This window comes from Poecilia mexicana, unplaced genomic scaffold (assembly GCF_051168715.1).
Source record: "Poecilia mexicana isolate PSO_F unplaced genomic scaffold, ASM5116871v1 scaffold_1, whole genome shotgun sequence".
Taxonomy (NCBI): Eukaryota; Metazoa; Chordata; class Actinopteri; order Cyprinodontiformes; family Poeciliidae; genus Poecilia; species Poecilia mexicana.
Genome location: NW_028263370.1, coordinates 20,420,958 through 20,440,802, shown reverse-complemented (window position 1 = coordinate 20,440,802; position 19,845 = coordinate 20,420,958). Strand labels below are relative to the sequence as shown.

At 40.2% G+C, this 19,845-nt stretch overlaps 1 protein-coding gene across 1 annotated transcript; it reads left to right on the top strand.

The window, feature by feature from the left end:
• The first annotated feature begins 656 nt into the window (after positions 1–656).
• On the top strand, positions 657–11,775 carry LOC106905767 (perforin-1-like). The gene is made up of 9 exons (XM_088007677.1): positions 657–914; positions 994–1,073; positions 5,146–5,191; positions 5,356–5,501; positions 5,587–5,725; positions 5,814–5,894; positions 9,765–10,261; positions 10,345–10,438; positions 11,566–11,775. Exons 1-9 carry the CDS (start codon positions 657–659, stop codon positions 11,773–11,775), a joined length of 1,551 nt encoding a protein of 516 aa, XP_087863803.1.
• Positions 11,776–19,845: the final 8,070 nt, after the last annotated feature.

The following is a 19,845-nucleotide window of genomic DNA, read 5'->3' as shown; positions in this document are numbered from 1 at the left end:
ATAAAGCCAAGCTCAGTCTCTAATGAAGGAATGAAGAAACGTTTCACACAAGGAATGATCACCGACATGCTTATTTCTAATCAAGTCTCAGAATTTATTAACTAAATAGCCCAACTTTACAGCTGAATTATTCTGTGAATAACTTATTTCTACTGGCATGTAACCTAACTACTGATAAGACAAAAGAAATATATAGAATAATAAAATGGGAATAAAATCAGATTAATGAATGAGCTTCAATTGTTTTCTTCACAAATATCTACTGGCTGAAACTTTGTGTGTTATCTAGAACTCTTGAATAATCATTAACTGCTGCATTTAAATATTTATTCAAACAATTACAGATTTAATTCATACATGCATTTGAACTTTTATGTACATTTTTACATATGCATCTTTGATCAGTCATTTTTTTATTTTTGCATGTGTTACCATAACCCTTATAAAGCCCATGTTTATGACATAACCAGTCATAAATATTCATGAAAGCCAGTCATGTCATGTCAGTCTTATGCACACCCCTTCAAATACAGTGTTAACTAACTTTCTTATATGATGATATAAAAATAAGTCATAAAAATAAGGAAAATGTCATGCACTATGTAAAAAACAGTTTAATTCCTTTTTTCTCTATTGTTTTGCTTCTGTCTACAGCGATGCTGCCTGATTCAACTTCAGCTCTTCTCCTCCTAAGCGTCCTCCTTGTTCACTCCTCGGTTCTGGCCTGTCAGATCGGGACCCAAACAGAGTGTGATGCTGCTCCTTTTGTACCTGGCCATAATCTGGTGGGGGAAGGTTTTGATATAGTCACAATGGAGAGAAAAGCTGATGTGATTGATGTGAAGACTTACCTGAGCCCCAACAAAACCTGTAAACTCTGCAGCAACCCTCTTCAAAACGATGTCCTCCAAAAAGTAATTAAAAATGCATAAATCAACCGCTGCACGTCTGAGTTGAGGGATTAACAATAATGCGACTTTTCTTCATTTTAAGATTTCATCTTCTGTTTTGGACTGGAGTGCCAGCAGTCAATGCAATGCTGACATCATGAGCAGTTATCACACCTCTGCTAGGTAAAGTATTTAAACCGCATTGTGAACACTGTAAAAGTAGAATAACATGATTAAACTAACAATTACCACATATATATATTTTTTTCTTTTTTTTTTTTTACGTTACTATTACATGTCCCAATCAGCAGTGTCTGTTTATTGGACCTTTATGTTGTTAGACCAACACATAGTGGATAATTCTGAAGTAGAAGCTAAATATGAAAAATGTGGTGTGCATTTATACTGATATTCTGATAATTATAAATATATTCAAGTGTAACCAGTTGACTTCATAGGTCACCCAAAATAAATTTATAATTCTTAAAACAAATAAATAAAATGCACCTTTATTCTCAGTTAAGTTCACAGTTAAGGTTACAAACAGCATCATGAAGACCAAAGCAAAACAAAAAATGTGGTAAAGTTTGAAGCAGAGTTAAGTTGTAAGACAAAATCCCAAACACGTCTAGTCTGTCAGCTTAAAGATATCAAAGCTATGGAGGGAGTCTGAGGTTGTGTATTTACTTCTCTTTGCCTGCAGAGCACTGACCATGTTCTGCAGAGCAGGTCAGCCTAATATACTGTAAAACATTTGGGCCACATTTAGTTGTGTCCACTAACTTCTAGTCTTTAAGTGAAATAAATATAGTTTTAGATCTTAAAAGGGATGAATATACTAGAGTTTATAGGTTAGTGCTAAAAACACTGACAGAAGAAAAACACAGGAATGGGAACTATTTCCCAGAATGCTTAGAGGCATGTTTTTGTATCCTGAGATGGACGTGTGTTACATTGATCTGACTCTGACGTATTATTAAGCCAAATGTTCATTTTGATAAGTTGTAACTCTCAGCTAGAAGTTTTTGAGCAGAATTTATGTTGTTTGTTGTTGTTGTTTATTAAATTAGTAAATGATAATTTAGTTCTAATCAAATTGAAACAAGAATTTTAATTATTCTAATATAAAATACGTAGTTACATTAACTTAATAAGGTGAGTGAAAATAATACAGAAATGTGTGATGGAAGTTTTTTTTTTCTTGTATATTGTGAAATGATTATTTGGTTCAGAGTCCACTATTAAGTTAAAACTCACAATTTAAGATTAATGCGCTAACAGAACTAAAAAAAATGTTTAGACAACTTGTCTCTTCTTGGTAAATCATCTTCAAGAACTTAAATTTATGAGTTAAAACCTAAACAATTTTCTTATTGACTTTAGTTGCATTTCAAAGCAGAAGGTGGACTTTCAGTTTTTAAGTCGAGCCACCTTCAAATATTTTATGGTGTAAACTGTAAGTCAAATATGTTCTCTCTAGTCAAACCATTTCTGTTTGGAGAGAGGGGTTGGTTGCATAGTTCACACATCATGTCCATTTCACTTTGTCTGTTGCAGCAGGACAACTTAACATCTTTAGTCTGTGCATATAAAAACCTGACTCTGACCCTAAACCCGACCTGAATTCAAGTCACTCCTTACTCCTAAACTTAGTCAAAGACAGCACTTCTTATGGGGACTTACAAGGTGAGAAGTCCTAAAACACACACACATATATTCACACACAGAAAGGGACATGTGATCAAGGACCATCCTGCAACAATGAGAATCAGTTTGACTGTGAATAACTATAAATAATTAATTAGGAAAATTATTAACAAACTAGAACTTTTGATTAAAATTACCAAGTGAAGAAAACTGGCCAATACAGATCTATTCACTAAATTGTAATATTGAAAAGTCCATTTGTTTCAGAAGATTTTGTTATGATCTGTTTTCTGTGTATTTATTTTGAGGTTTTTCTGTCTGTTCCCCTGACAGTCTCTGTGTCTTCCCTGTTGATTGATCCCAGCTGTGCCTCGTTTCTTTAAGTGTATTTAGTCCCACCTGTTGTCTTTGTCTCTTGTTCGGATCCTCGCTGTGTGTAACCAGCCTGTTTCCCTGTGTGTCTGTTCTGCCGTCGTTCTGTGTCCGTGGATTGTCATTAAAAACTTTCATTTTCACTTTCATCCTGGGTTCTGCCTGCGTTCTACCTCACCACCCTCAAACCAAATCATGACAGATTCATCACTAAGTGAAACATTATTTATATAGAATGATTCTACATATATGAAATTTTAAAGAATTTATTTCTCTTATTTATGAGGATTTTGAACTTACAAGTAATGCAAACTTAACATTGAAAATTTAAATAACACAGCAAACCAATAAAAATATTTTGTAATACAGAAGTACAGGTTTAATGAAAATGGTGTTCAATACCTGCTTAGAGTTTATTTTCAAAAGTACTTTTAATCTGAAAACCGAGCCACATATGGAAGCATTTTCTAATTTAGTGAATATAACTGTAGTTTATAAATACCTGCCTAATAAGGCTTAAGTATTAAAATAATAGTTAAATCCACAATTTCACTAAGCTTAACTACCTAATTAAAAATAAGAAAATTAACTGTATACAGGTGCTGGTCATAAAATTAGAATATTGTGATAAAGTTCATTATTTTCCATAATGTCATGATAAAAATTAAATTGTCATATATTTTAGATTCATTGCACACCAACTGAAATATTTCAGGTCTTTTATTGTTTTAATTTTGATGATTTTGGCAAACAGCTCATGAAAACCCAAAATCCCTGTCTCAAAAAATTAGAATATTATGAAAAGGTTCTCTGAACGAGCAATAAAAATAATCATCCGAATCAACAAAGTAACTCTAAACACCTGAAAAAGATTCCTGAGGCCTTTAAAAACTCCCAGCCTGGTTCATTACTCAAAACCGCAGTCATGGGTCAGACTGCTGACCTGACTGCTGTCCAGAAGGCCATCACTGACATCCTCAAGCAAGAGGGTGAGAAACGGAAAGAAATTTCTGAACGAATCGGCTGTTTGCAGAGTGTTATATCAAGGCACCTCAGTGGAAAGTCAGTAGGAAGGAAAAAGTGTGGCAGAAAACGCTGCACAACGAGAAGAGGTGACCGGACCCTGAGGAAGATTGTGGAGAAGGGCCGATTCCAGACCTTGGGGGAAGCAGTGGACTGAGTCTGGAGTAGAAACATCCAGAGCCACTGTGCAGAGGCGTGTGCAGGAAATGGGCTACAGGTGCCGCATTCCCCAGGTCAAAGGTCAAGCCACTTTTGAACCAGAAACAGCGGCAGAAGCGCCTGACCTGGGCTACAGAGAAGCAGCACTTTGGACCACTGTTGTTCAGTGGTCCAAAGTACTTTTTTCGGATGAAAGCAAACTTTGCATGTCATTCGGAAATCAAAGTGCCAGACTCTGGAGGAAGACTGGGGAGAAGGAAATGCCAAAATGCCAGAAGTCCAGTGTCAAGTACCCACAGTCAGTGATGGTCTGGGTGCCATGTCAGCTGCTGGTGTTGGTCCACTGGGTTTTATCAAGGGCAGGATCAATGCAGCAGCTATCAGAAGATTTTGGAGCACTTCATGCTTCCATCTGCTGAAAAGTTTTATGGAGATGAAAATTTAATTTGGTCTGGAATCGGCCCTTCTCCACAATCTTCCTCAGGGTCCGGTCACCTCTTCTCGTTGTGTAACGTTTTCTGCCACACTTTTTCCTTCCTACTGACTTTCCACTGCGGTGCCTTGATATAACACTCTGCAAACAGCCGATTCGTTCAGAAATTTCTTTCTGTTTCTCACCCTCTTGCTTGAGGATGTCAGTGATGGCCTTCTGGACAGCAGTCAGGTCAGCAGTCTGACCCATGATTGCGGTTTTGAGTAATGAACCAGGCTGGGAGTTTTTAAAGGCCTCAGGAATCTTTTTCAGGTGTTTAGAGTTACTTTGTTGATTCGGATGATTATTTTTATTGCTCGTTCAGAGAACCTTTTCATAATATTCTAATTTTTTGAGACAGGGATTTTGGGTTTTCAAGAGCTGTTTGCCAAAATCATCAAAATTAAAACAATAAAAGACCTGAAATATTTCAGTTGGTGTGCAATGAATCTAAAATATATGACAATTTAATTTTTATCATGACATTATGGAAAATAATGAACTTTATCACAATATTCTAATTTTATGACCAGCACCTGTAGATGTTTAATAATAATTACTTCCTGTAAAATGTCCCAACAGCTCTCTGATTCAGGCTTACACATCCCAAGACACCAATGATTGGATGGTAAGAAACATCTCAAAGCTGAACATTTCAGAATATTTTCAATGCAGCCCTGAGTTTTGAAAACACAACCCTGATAGAAACCTAAGTGATTAGAATAGTGATAGAAAAATATGGCCTCTTGTTTAACACTTTATAAACTACATGCGTTGTCTGACTTTCATCAGTTTGGCTTGGATGTTCAAAAAGTTCTGACATCTGGCAAGTTAGATGTGGGAGGAACCCGCTCCAATACCTACAAGTTTGCTTTACAAAGGAGCAAAGAGGATCGCTACACTTTCAGCACACACAGTGTCGCCTGCAGCCATTATGGGTAGGATGGAAATTAGACTTTTTCATTGAGTTCCTGCAGGTCATGGTTTTTTTAAATAATTGTCTAATGTTGTTTTGGTGTCTAGATTTATATTATCATCCAAACCTCCTTTAAGCATAGAGTTCAAACAGCAGGTAGACCTCCTGCCAAGTTACTACAGCTCCTGCACTAAGAATAAGTATACAAAGCTCATAAACACCTATGGCACACACTACTTCAGAATGGTGAGAACTTTGGCACACACACATTGTGAATTAGTAACAGACATTTTTCTGCAGGAAATAATTTTAAAGAACTTTATACTTGTTTTAGGTTAATCTTGGAGGGCGACTGAGACGACTGATATCTTCACGAAGATGCTTGGCCTTCCTGAATGGATTAACCTCAAGTGAGGTAACAAAATGCACAAAACAGACTTTTTACACAACCATATGAGATACTTCCATGATTCTAATGCTCAGGAGTGAAAGTAAGTCAATATGGTCCGGTACTGCTTACCAGTAACAGTCTCTGGGTCAGTACGCAGTACCAGGAGAACGGCGCAATAAAGCTGTCAGTCAGAACGGCTGCAGTTTTAGCTAGCAATACGTAGTTTGAAACACGAGTTAATCTGTTTATAAATAGGTTTTTTCTCTCATTTCTTATTGTTTCTGAACTGTTCGTGCTGTGTGATGGAGCCTGTACCCCTCCAGCTGTCTCTCTCTCTCTCTTTATGTCTCTTTTTGTCAAGATCTGTGTTTCTGTGTGTTTATTTTTGAGTTTTTCTGTGTTCAGTCCTGTTTCCTGTTAGTCTCTGTCCTGTCCTCCCCGCTGATTGCTCCCCAGGTGTGTCTCATTCCCCTGATTACCCCGTGTGTATTTAAACCCACCTGTTGTCTGTGTTCTTTGTCGGGTCCTTGTCTAATGGTGTCTATCGTCTAAGTTGGTTTGTTACTGCGCTAACGTTAAATCGTACTCACCAGTGGAACTGCCAAGTCCTGGTTTGTGCGTGCTCTCGTTTCATGTCCAGTTTATCAGTTGCTACCGGTATTTGGCTGCGTGCCTGTCTCTCTGCCGTGCTGCCTGTGTTTGGACTGTTGGAGTATCTTCATCATTAAAATCTTCATCATCATCACTAAAACCTGGGTCTCAGCGTCTCTCCTCACCACCACCTACACCTCCACATGACAGAAGGACCCGACCAAGACCGGTGAGGAACGCCATCATGGACCCAGAAACCACCACCACAACTCCTCCGCTCTTCCCATTCCTAAAATCTCCGGACATTTATAATATTGAGTTTGAGGAGGATTTCCAGTATCTATTCAACATGTTTCACGCTGACCCGTTTATGCTGGAGTTAGTGCAAGAGCTCCACGAGGAATTCATTCAAAAGAAAAGACTCACCTCACCTGTCAGACCTCCGTCACCCCCACAATTCACTCCACCTCTGCCAGTCCTAGCGTCTGTTCCAGCCACCCCAGCCCGTCTCTTCCCAGCTATCACTGTCTGCCCGTCTCCAGTTGCCACAGTCCCCTTGGCCATGGGGTTCCAGGTAGCGAGGATGGCTCCTGGTCGTCAGGTGACACGACTGGTGGCGTGGCCGGCCCCCGAGCTTCCAGAGCCCGCTGCCGGAGCGCAGCCCCCCGAGCCTGAGCTCACCGAGTCCGCTGCCGGAGCGCAGCCCCCCGAGCCTGAGCTCACCGAGTCCGCTGCCGGAGCGCAGCCACCCGAGCCTGAGCTCACCGAGTCCGCTGCCGGAGCGCAGCCCCCCGAGCCTGAGCTCACCGAGTCCGCTGCCGGAGCGCAGCCCCCCGAGCCAGAGTTCCCCGAGTCTGCTCCCAGTGAGCCCCCAGAGTTCCCCGAGTCTGCTCCCAGTGAGCCCCCAGAGTTCCCCGAGTCTGCTCCCAGTGAGCCCCCAGAGTTCCCCGAGTCTGCTCCCAGTGAGCCCCCAGAGTTCCCCGAGTCTGCTCCCAGTGAGCCCCCAGAGTTCCCCGAGTCTGCTCCCAGTGAGCCCCCAGAGTTCCCCGAGTCTGCTCCCAGTGAGCCCCCAGAGTTCCCCGAGTCTGCTCCCAGTGATCCGTCTCCCAGTGCTCCCCGAGTCTGCTCCCAGTGATCCGTCTCCCAGTGCTCCCAGTGATCCGTCACCCAGTGCTCCTACCGCTCCGCCCGAGCCTTCAGCCGGCGCTCCAGAGCCCTCTGCCGGCGCTCCAGAGCCACCTCGCTTCCCGCGCCGGCGGAGGAGGCCGCCGGACCGCGGAGGAGGCCGCCGGACCAGCCTCCACGTCTCTGCTTTCCGCGCCGGCGGAGGAGGCCGCCGGACCAGCCTCCACGTCTCTGCTTTCCGCGCCGGCGGAGGAGGCCGCCGGACCAGCCTCCACGTCTCTGCTTTCCGCGCCGGCGGAGGAGGCCGCCGGACCAGCCTTCACGTCTCTGCTTTCCGCGCCGGCGGAGGAGGCCGCCGGACCAGCCTCCACGTCTCTGCTTTCCGCGCCGGCGGAGGAGGCCGCCGGACCAGCCTTCACGTCTCTGCTTTCCGCGCCGGCGGAGGAGCCCGCCGGACCCGCTTCCGGGACTCCGGTTCCTGCGCCGGCGACGCCCGCCGGACCCGCCCCTCCGCCCACCCTGTTGGGTTGTTTTTTTTTTTGTTTTGGACAGTTTCTGGACTCTTGCCCTCCTTCCGTCGCCCCTCCGCCCACCCTATTGGGTCGTTTTTTGTTTATTTTTTGGACTTTTCGTTGGGCGTCTGGTAGCCGCCCCTTGAGGAGGGGGTACTGTAAAGATCCGTGTTTCTGTGTGTTTATTTTTGAGTTTTTCTGTGTTCAGTCCTGTTTCCTGTTAGTCTCTGTCCTGTCCTCCCCGCTGATTGCTCCCCAGGTGTGTCTCATTCCCCTGATTACCCCGTGTGTATTTAAACCCACCTGTTGTCTGTGCTCTTTGTCGGGTCCTTGTCTAACGGTGTCTATCGTCTAAGTTGGTTTGTTACTGCTCTAACGTTAAATCGTACTCACCAGTGGAACTGCCAAGTCCTGGTTTGTGCGTGCTCTCGTTTCATGTCCAGTTTATCAGTTGCTACCGGTATTTGGCTGCGTGCCTGTCTCTCTGCCACTGCCTGTGTTTGGACTGTTGGAGTATCTTCATCATTAAAATCTTCATCATCACTAAAACCTGGGTCTCAGCGTCTCTCCTCACCACCACCTACACCTCCACATGACACTTTTGTTCTCTCTTTCTCTCCTCCTCCGCCCTCCCGGCGCTCGTAGGTTTCTCAGCAGCCTATAACGTCTGTCTGCTTATTACAAAATGTCCTGATTAAAAGCAAATGGTCTTTATGCATGGAGTTTGCACATTCTCCCTGTGCATGTGTGGGTTCTCTCTGGGTACTCCGGCTTCCTCTCACAGTCCAAAAACATGACTGACAGGTTAATTGGCCTCTCCAAATTCTCCATAGGTGTGAGTATGTGTGTGCATGGTTGTGTGTCCTGTCTGTCTCTGTGTTGCCCTACGACAGACTAGCAACCTGTCCAGGGTGACCCCACCTCTCGCTCAGCACTTTAGCTGGAGATAGGCACCAGCAACCACACTAAGGGACAAGGGTGTACAGAAAATAAATTGATGTCTTTTGTACAATAAATGTCAGCAAATGCTCATTTACAGTTGCTCCACATGGCAATAATACTTGACATGGGGTGTTTATATTTTTGTTCAGTATAGTTGTGTTTCATGTTATTTTGTTCAGTTAAAACAGCACAGCACACCTCGACAACAACTGCTTATTGACTTATAAAAGATGGTGTTTACTGATTGGATTGGTGGTTTGATTTACAGACTGGAACATTTTACACAGGTGGTTCACAGAGGCATGGTAAATGCCGCTTGAAAAAAATGTTTATTGATGTTTATACATGCTAGCTGCGGTGGAAATATTACAAAAAATAATGTAAGCTACTCAAGTAAAGCTACAGTTAGTATTAGTATTTTGATACTTATTTGCAGATAGTACCTCATTAAAATTATTGTCATAGTACCGGCAAGAATTTAAAACTACTTTTACCCCTGCTTATATTATTACCAAAAACAAGAAGCTGCAAAAATATGAAGTTCATCACTTCCAACAACCTACTTTAAGTATTTTTAAGTGTGATTTTTATTACTTTTTGTCCATTTAAGTTTCCAAGGATTTCTATATGACTATATTCTTCTCTGCTTGTGTCTGGCTCTTTATGCAAATGTCTGGTGTAAAGCAGCTTTTTAAAAAAATCTCTTTGCTGTTCTTTCACCCAGATCCACACCTGTTTATCTATGGGTGTTGCTGTTGGCTTGGGGAAGATGAAAATCTCTAGTGTCCCGAAGTCTTGCAAAAGTGTCCTACAAAACAAGGACTTCACCACTGGCTTCAGCTCTGGTCTCCACCGACACTTTACAGAGATGTCAGGAGGAAATGGTTGGTTGGGGAAGTTTTCAATTTTCAAAAATGATTCCATAGGTTATATGATCTGGCTAAAAAGCCTGAAAGAACATCCAGATATTGTTTCGTACTCCCTTCGACCTCTCTATCAGCTTGTGCCAAACAAGCTTCAAAAGGCAGCAGTGAAAGCTGCTATTGAGAAGTATTTGGAGGAAACTGCTGTGAAGAAATCACCCAAAGAACCACGATGTAGGGGCTATGGTCCTTATTTGTCCTCTAACTGCTGCCCTCTGCAAGCCTCAAGGGGAACTCTATCAGTGACCATTGTTCGAGGCTGGGATCTATTTGGAGACGATCTTTCAGTAACTGACGGGTGGGTTGATGCAAAGGTAAAAAACAAAGACCTTATGGAACCTGATGAGCACACCTTTTATATGGCTCCTCTTTTGTTCACAGCTATGCTAAGATGTTCTATGGTTCCATACAACACAGGACCAAAATGATCGAATCCAATAATCCGTGGTGGAACGCTGAGTTTAATTTGGGCAAGGTCAGTAAACATCATCACAGATTCGCTGAAAAAGCTCAACAACAGACACACTGATACATTTACTCTGCTGATGCAGAAGAATTTATAGATCTAATACCAGCATCTATTTATGCAAAAATATATATTAGATTACCGGCAGTGAGGAGAATTGGTCTTTTATGCATCAGTCTTGAAAGAAAGCTGATCAATTCTTTGGTGCCACCAAACTAATTTCATACCAAACATTTCATATTGGGTCAAATATCATTTAATATCAGAAATGCATTGTAGTTTCAATTTCAACCAGATGATGTTAAATTATTGATTATGAACTAATTTGTCCTTGAACTTGTTGCTCACATGAACCAGCAGCCACAATGACAAGAAAAGAGCACCTCCCTTTAGGCCCGACTTGTTCTTGTTTCGGTTCTCAGAACCAACCTGGGTGTCTGTGGACATGCGGCTCCCACACTCACTGCTCTGCTTAACCTGTTGTTGAGACAGGAAGTGCTGACCCTCTTATTGCTTTTACAAATCAATCATGAGCACAAAAACTTGGCTTTCCAAACAACAAATGTACAAAATGAACCTTCATTGTCCAATTGTCCTACAGATTGCTTATTTTTTTTTTTTATTTTTTTTTTTTATTTTTAAAAACCTGTTTGAAATAAATAAATCAAATCAAATGAGACAAATCAAAGTATAAAATGATATGTAATGCAGACAAACTGCGTATTCTGAACTTGGGGAATGGACAATCAACTCCATTTCTAGATCCAAGCCGGGCTGCAGACTCTTTATGTTTTGGGATACTGGGTCAGCACCTTCATGAAAAAGTATTTGGTTTTACTTGAATAGACCATGCACATTTCATGGTGTTTATTTTCGAGTACAAATAAAAGTAAAAGTAGAAAAAAATCTGAAAATATTTGAACAGAAACCACTTTACACATATATTGTGTAAACAGACACAGCCTAGCTGATGTATTTCATATCTTGTACTGTTGTGTTTTGGCTAACATTACTCTGCATTTATCAACTTCTGAGATGCGTGGAAAACATTTTTATTTTCTATATCACTAAATAATTTGACTTTTAATGTGAAAATATGCATCTGAATGATCCTCCATTAAAATTTTCTCATGAAGGTTGACACAAGGCTGGTTCTGAAGATTGAGGTTTGGGATGAAGATCCGAAATATGACGACCTTCTCGTTCACTGTGAGAAGTACCTGAGCCCTGGCACTCACACTTTCACGTGCAAAGGAGATTATGGAAGCGTTGAGGCTAAATACACGCTGACCTGTGACCCGTATCTGACTGGAGAAAAGTGCAACCTTTATAAACCATCTCCTTAGTGGCAGGAGATTGATGAGGTTTGGGAATGAAAGCATTTAATTTCATCATATAACATTAACTTACTAAATCTGGTAGAAACTCACAATTTATATTTAATTACTTGACATTGTTAAAGACCTACATAAATGTGTGTTTTTCATATAATAAAAAAAAATCAAGATTTTGTGTAACATTTAATCACAAGAAATAACTATGCTTTAATATATGCAACCAGAAATTGTGTTCCCTTTAATGACAATAACATTTTTGAAATTGCTACAAGTTATTGACTTTGTATATTTTTGACAAATCTTGTATTAGTTGTATGAATTATGATTTATATGTGTTACTATAAAAGAGAGAGAGACGTAGTTACGTTACAGGACGTGTCACAAAACTATTTGGTCAAGACCTTCTGTATGCAGCAAAGCGAAGAACCAGGGGACAAATTTTCCAACCTGATCATTGTTTCCTTACAGTTTTATGGTTAAAATCAAGAGGTGCTGATTAAATGTATTAATTGAAATTATCTTTCATCATGTAGTCATGTTTGAAACAGTGAAGAGATCTCATGAGCCAGAATGTTAAATGTTTTTATTATTATTATTATTATTATTACTATTTATTACATAAAAAGTCCAGGCACCACAGTTTCACAGTTTTCCTTTAGAAGACCTTGACCTTAATCCTTTTGGAAGACAGAAAGGGGAAAAAAAATCTTAATTCCCTTCTGGCCTGCGATGATTTAGAAAAGCAAAAAGGTTTTCCTGTTATTTCTTGACCTAACACTGCACACATCATTTTAATGGCTTGTTTGAAGTTGCTTTCAACTATGTTATATGTTATATTGGAATGCATTTTTTACTAAATAAATTAGTAGGATAACTGTAACTTCATCTCTCTAAGTCTTTAGAATAGGCAGCACAAACCACAGCAGCTTCCAGTCCTCTCAGTCCTACCTTTGAGGAAACAGATTGTTATTCTCAAAAACATCCAGCTTCCCTTGCTGTTTGCCCTTATGTCACTTGTGTCCAATGTTATCTGTAAAATAACTGTGTTCCTAAAATGTTCCAAACTGATCTAAGGTCAAACAGTCTGCTGCAAGTAATTCAAAAAGCAGACAACGTTCGCACAAACCAGCTCTTCAAGTTCAACTTCTGTAGCATAAAACCAAACCTTGGGATTCTGGAGAAGCCAAAATAATTAAATAATAATGGAGTCCACTGTAACAACCTTGCTCTGAATGTGTGAAGCAAAAGCAGCTATCAGAGTCCAAGAGACTTAATTTAAGTAAAAAACAACAATAAAAACAGAATATAGAGTTGACTGACGGTAGAAATGAGTGTAAATTGCTCTAATGGCTGCAGTAGGGCTGGGTGATGGGGCTTAAAAATTAAATATTTCTTTCATACTAGGTCTGGCGTTAATCCATTTTTGCCTTCTTTCTTTTCTAAAAAATAAATTACAAGTGAGAGAAAATAATTTCAAAAAGTGGTATGGTGGAGTATTAGGGCCAGTTTACAAAGATATTGTTTCATTATTAGAATATCGTTGAACTATTAGACTATGCAATTCTACCAGACAAAATCATCTCAACATTAAGAGGAAAAAAGGTTATTTTAATGAGAAAAAAATACAACAGTGTATTAGGGCCACAAAAAATAGAAAAAAGGAGTTCATTCCACCAAAACTAAGAAATCTTGAGAATGATATCAGAAATTTCTGAGCTCCAAATGTCGAAAATTAAAGTAGAAAATTAGAAGAAACAACAATTCTGAAATTAATCTCAAAATTTCAGATTTTTTTTCTACCTACCATGGCTCAAATATGCCATTGTAAAAATAGCTTAATATTAACACAATCGATTCAAAGTCTTAATACTTGTCATAAATTCATGCTAATGTGTTAAAAAATTAAGTATTTCTATAAAGTAATAAATATTATCTGTACCTGTAAAACTTATACCAAAGTATCACTTAATTTTTAATTTTTTTCTTTGGAAGTTCTTATAGAATTATTACTTTATTCTTATAATATTATGACTGTATTGTCATATGACTGTATTATTGCAATATTGTGGCTGTATTCTCATAAATAACAATTTAAAAAACTGACCCAAATACTTTGTCATTTTGCCTAAATTCAAAACTCAAAAAAATCAAAGCTGTAAGTCGAGCAAGATGGCGGCCCTCTGCATGGTAATATCACTCTTAACCCCAAGGTGAAAAAAAAAATCAAACATTTGATTCATTGCCCAGCCCTGACGTCGAGCTGTCATGTTCATCGTGATCTGATATGATACAAGCTGCAAAACATTAACATAAATGGGAGTCAGAGGACTACCTGGCCCTAATTTTCAATTTCAGCAGCTGCAGCTTTAGGAGGACAGGAAGTTGGAGGAAGCTACGAATCAGAAGCATGAGAAGTGGAAATATCCAGTAGAGAACTTCGTCTAAGCTGTGGCATAAACACATTAAATCAGGCATCCAAATTCGGTAAAAGTCAGCAGACTTCAGCTGATTCAAGGAGGAACTCAAACATGAAGTGCAATAAGCAGTATGCGGGTGGGGCGTCCATCTTGTCCTCAGACATCTGCAGGAACAAGAAAGGAAATTCATCCTGCGACGTAACAAATGTCACAGCGATTCATCCGAGGGTTTTGGGGGAAAAAAAAGAAAAAAATCTGAAAAGCTCAACAGCAATAATCAAAGTCAAGGTTTAGCAGGATGAAAAAAAAATTATGCTTTGATGTTGGGAAAACGTTGCTGAGGTGACTCCCATCATCATCATCATCTGGGCCGGAGCTTCTTCCTCTGTTACCTCTTCTCCTTCAACATCAGGAGGAAGTTGTGCAGCTGATATATACTGGTGCACAACCTGTGACAGCAAAGAAAGATTACACTGAGCATGCTCCAACTGGAATGTTTAGCTACACAGTAACGGTTGCTATGGGAACCTACCTGCCGAAAGCATTCATTAAAGCCACTATTTTCTGTCGACTGAGCTGGATGTGCTGTGTTCTGGTGAGTTCTGGATCTGGATTTTAGGAGAAGAGGATCTTCAGAGCCGTGCCCAGACCCTGAGTCTGCACGCAACAGAAAGCTGATTAAGTTGGCAGAAAAGAAAAACTTTTTACACAGATTAGAAGAAAATTATTGAGGTATCATCAAGTCAACTCTTTCTACAAACCTAAACTCCAGAAAAGTTAAAGTGAAAATTAAAAGATGTTCCATCCATCCATCCATCCATTCATTCATTCATTCATTCATTCATTCATTCATTCATTCATTCATTTTCTGTACACCCTTGTATTTTAGTGGGGTCGGGAGAGGTGCTGGTGCCTATCTCCAGCTTACGTTCCGGGCAAGAGGCAGGGCACACCCTGGACAGGTCGCCAGTCTGTCACAGGGCAACACAGAGACTTACTTTGACCTTATTCTCATAATATTATGACTATTCTGAAAATATTTTTGACTTTATTCTGAAAATATTTAGATTTTATTCTGGGAATATTTTGACTTTATTCTGAAAATACTTTGACTTTACTCTGGCAATATTTTGACTTTATTTTTGTTCAACTTTATTCCCAAAATATTACAACTTTATGTTCCTACTGTCATTATCTGTTTTTTTCTGTATAGTTATTTTGAGATTTTCTTTTCTGTCATTCATCCTGAATGACAGAAAAGGATACATTCAGTTCATTTTTTTAAGCTGGATGTAAAGTTAAGAAAGTTGATGGGGGAGGAACTTCTCTTCATTGTTAGTCCTGTTCCCCTGAGTCTCTATGTTCTCCTGTTAGTCCTTGATTGTTCCCAGGTGTGTGTCTCTGTCTCTTGTCGGGTCATTGTCTAATGTCTATGATAGTTCGTCTGCCGGCACAGTTGAACTGTGAAGTCCTGTGTCGGCATAAACTCTTCTTGTCAGTCTTTGTTTAATTCAGTTGCTACCGGTGCTGAGCCTCTGTGTTTCCACTCTGCCGTGCTGCCTGAGATTTGGACTGTTTGAGCATTTTCATTAAAATCATAATTTTCATCTACGTCCTGGGTCTCCCTCCATCTCTCCTCACAACCACCAACCACAATTTATGATACCTACAAGCATATTCTCAATTTTATTTTTTTGATTAATTTATTTTTTACTCTGTCCTTCGTCATACTGTACACAGGTGATCCATATGAATAGAAAATATGTTAGAATTTTACAGAACTCTGATCCAGAACCACACAGTATTCTGGGGGATGTAGGCAAAGCGAATGCTATTCAACCTCTCACGGCCAGCTAAGAAGGATTGGTGGCATCAACTCAGTCATTTACTGGTTACCTAGCTTCAACCTGATGAGTAGAAAAAGACAAAGAGAGATTGACCTTCAACTTTCACTAGAACCAACACTTACTGCAAACCACGCAGTTCATAATCCGGGCAATGTTTTTAAAATGGAGCCAAAATTCCTCCTGAATGACAGAAAAGGATACATTGACATTCAGTTCATTTTTTTAAGCTGGATGTAAAGTTAAGAAAGTTAATGGGGAGGAACTTCTCTTCATTGTTGATGAGAGGATTAAACACAGATAAAAACTTGCTGGTGTGGAAATTTATGTTATCAAAGACTGAAAGTCTGTTCCAATAACCAGAGAAAGATTATTCTTTGTCTTTAATTCTAGTCAAAAGCAAAAACTTTTGAAGATCCATTTCACTGAACACAGTCAGAAGACCCCTGAACAACAGCTACATGATTATATAGTCGCAGCAAAAAAGAACACAACACAAGTCTGAACTTATCTCCATTACCAGGTGGAAAACAGAGCCACATCTTTACCCACTGTCATGCAACTGAAGGAATGATTTCAGTTGACCTTGGTTGAAAAACTCCACACCCTACATGTCTGGGAGGAAATGAAAGCTTACAAGGAGTCTTATCAGAAACCTCTAGTTCTGCCTTACTACAAGAGAACTAAACTCAAAGTTACAAGTACTTGCATAGTAACAGAAAAATAATAAAAAATATTCAAATATAGAAAGCACTGAAGTCCTATTGACTTCATCAGGTCTTGATCCACAGCTTTCACTGGAGCAGTTCGCAGCCAAGTGTGAAGCAGCCAGGAAGAGGACCAGTGCCTCGAAATCCGAGGCCATGGTCTTGAGCCGGAAACTTCCATCTGCAACCTTCAGGAATCTCTGTAACTCCTCCAATCGTCTGATCCCAGACCAGACATCTCTTTCCCCCACAAGCAACCCAAACTCCAGTGAGCCAACTTCTCTTTGTGGTTGATTAAAATAAATTCATAGAGTAAGCTTCATTCAGTTGCCTTCGCAGTCACATTTCAAACTGCCTTCTTATCTCTCATCTCCCCTACCTTCAAAACTCAGAAAATACTGATCCAGTTGCTCCAGAACAAGAATCACACGCTACACTCATTGTTCTATTCAAAATAAACTATCTGTTTTGATGGTCTCCTGTATATGTTCTGCATGTGGTCAAGCTAATACCTCCCATTATGACAATGTGTGGTGAAGATATTTTATTGAATACCAACACAAAATTATTGCAGGATTTGAATCCATCTTACCTTGGGTTACAATTAACAAAATGTTGAATGGATTAACTATGTTTATTATAACCAACAGAGAATGATAAACTTTACTGTTGAAGGATTTATGGCCCTAGGAGAGCAACTCCATGAAATGAGCAGAATGACGAGACAAAACAGATGAGCATTAATTTGATTTTGTCTAACGTGGGAAGAGTTTGCCATATGTTCGCAAATCAATGCTGCACATACATTCCTATGCATACCCCACCAAAACACAAATTTAAAATAGTAATGACCAGGCTTAGTAAATTGAAGTGGAAGTAAAAGGTAATGCAGGACAGAACATGCATGGAGGTCCTGGAAAGTCTGGAGGTCATTCCATGGCCTTCATAGAAAGGTCTCTATCTTGCCCCAATCTTTTGCAGTCAAAATAGGGTTAACTTTAGTAATAATACTAATTGTTATTCTTCTGCTTATGTGTTGTGTACTCCCTATCACGAGAAGATGGATCTTGGGGACTATATACAGATGGATGACCAAGGACAGTGGACATCAGACTAATGCACATGGCCAGCTGGAATAGTGAAACCAGGAATTGTTCAAAGGACAGCCAGGGACACTTTTGATGCCTGGACTAATTCACTTATGGGCTTGTTTAATGGATTAATGAGTTCAAAAGAGCTTTGGATGGAATGAAAGGGACTCATATGGAAGCACACCATTCAGGGTTTCCCTCAGAAAACTTGCTAAGTCTGGTGGTCGGGGCGCTGAGCCTGTCCATTGGCGGTCCACCGTGTTTTTTTATTAAAAATTTGGCCAATTACGCTACTCCCCCTCTCCCAGATTTTATTAAATCTAACACAGAAGCTGTTAAAGGTGCTGATGGTTTCAGCAGCAAGTGGGGCCCTTCAGTCCAATTCTGCTCAAGGCCTCATACAACCTTGGACCGGCCCTGCATGATGAACCCAATCGGCTGCACTGCGCACTGAGATGCACAACAAATGGCAGATTTAATTTAATTCTGCTAATGTCACTTTAGTAGCTCTTTCATTTTGTGTCAATGGAGTTTTTATGAGCTCCACAGAAAGTGTTTTGATTACTCAAATTTATGGGACGAGATTTTCAGATCTCCGCGCGCATTAACTCTGGCTGACTAAGTGGACAAAGCATTTGGTATGGTTTGATGTAACCAGAAAAATAATACTAAAAATATTTATAAAATAATATAAAACCAACATGATGAATGACTATGAGGTGAGTGTGAAAACTCCTCACCGGACAGAACCTGCATGATGAATGATTAGTGCTGGTTCTTTAACCACTAACACACCGGCCAACAGGGACCACATACATAAACTTTACAGTGAAGACAGAGACACACACTGAGCAGCTTGTTCAGATGTAAATGCCGCATGTAATTCTTTTTTCACAAAGATAAAAGCATAGCAGGCCGACAGGATTATAATACACTGGGGAAAACCCTACCATTTGTATGCACTATTACACATTTTTGTCATACAAGTTATGTGCAAGCAACAAAGGTGGACTACAGCTAGTTAATCCATATAGGAACATGTCTGTGAGCATGAGCGAGTATGAATGTGAGGAGGAACTGCTTGAAGAAGGAATACTGGAATTCAAATGGAACAGAAATACCATATGAAGGATGGATAGGAGTTATTATCACCTTTTACCAAAGCTTAAAGGTGATAATAACTCACATTTTACCTGAGTTAAAGGTAAAAGGTGAGTTATTACCTTAAACCTAGATGAAACCTTTCTTTCATCTAGGTTTCTAGATGTAAGAGGTTTTTCTTTCATCTAGAATGAAGGAGAAACCTGTCTGGGTCCCATCCTGGTTGCAAGCAGTAGCCTTGACCACCCCATCATCAGCTATGTGGTTCACAGTTAGTGCTGGAACCCGAATCATGGCCTGAAGGACTAGCTATCGGTGAGCAGCTGATTCAGATTTCATGGCACGATAAGGGTAAGATTACAGTGACAGTTGAACATTTAATTGACCGTGATATTACCTTCTGTGGCGAAACAACATTTGGCCGAATGTATAATGTTGGTTCAGTTTCCCCACTAGAAACTAAGCCTGTGGAGGGTCAGAGACCGCTGTCATTGGACAGTGGTGCCACCAACCAGACAGAGCAGGTCAGCCCTCTAGCAGAAACAGAGCCATGGGATCCACCTGTATATCTGAGTCATCTGTCAGGGAGTCAACAATCACAGGTAAAACAGATGCTCAGAGAAGAGTGTGATGTGTTTGCAAAACATGATGGGATACACAAATAATCAAAGATTTAGAGATGGACATTCAGCTTAATGATAATGTGCCAGTTAAGAAATGCTATTCCTTGACACCTCTGCCAGGAAGTAAAAACATACATACAGGATTTACTCAACTGAGGTTGGATCCAAAAATCCTATTCCTTACAGTAATCTCCTGTGGTGTGTGTGAGGAAGAAAGGTGGAAGTCTTCGTCTGTGCATAGACTACAGACTGTTGAACTTAAAAACAGTCCCAGACGGTCATCTCATTCCTAGGAT

Coding starts and splice junctions, on each gene's coding strand:
- LOC106905767 (XM_088007677.1), top strand. CDS start 657: ATGCTGCCTGATTCAACTTCAGCTCTTCTCCTCCTAAGCGTCCTCCTT. Junction 1,074..5,145: donor AGTTATCACACCTCTGCTAG/GTAAAGTATTTA, acceptor ATGTCCCAACAG/CTCTCTGATTCAGGCTTACA. Junction 5,895..9,764: donor ATGGATTAACCTCAAGTGAG/GTAACAAAATGC, acceptor TCTTTCACCCAG/ATCCACACCTGTTTATCTAT.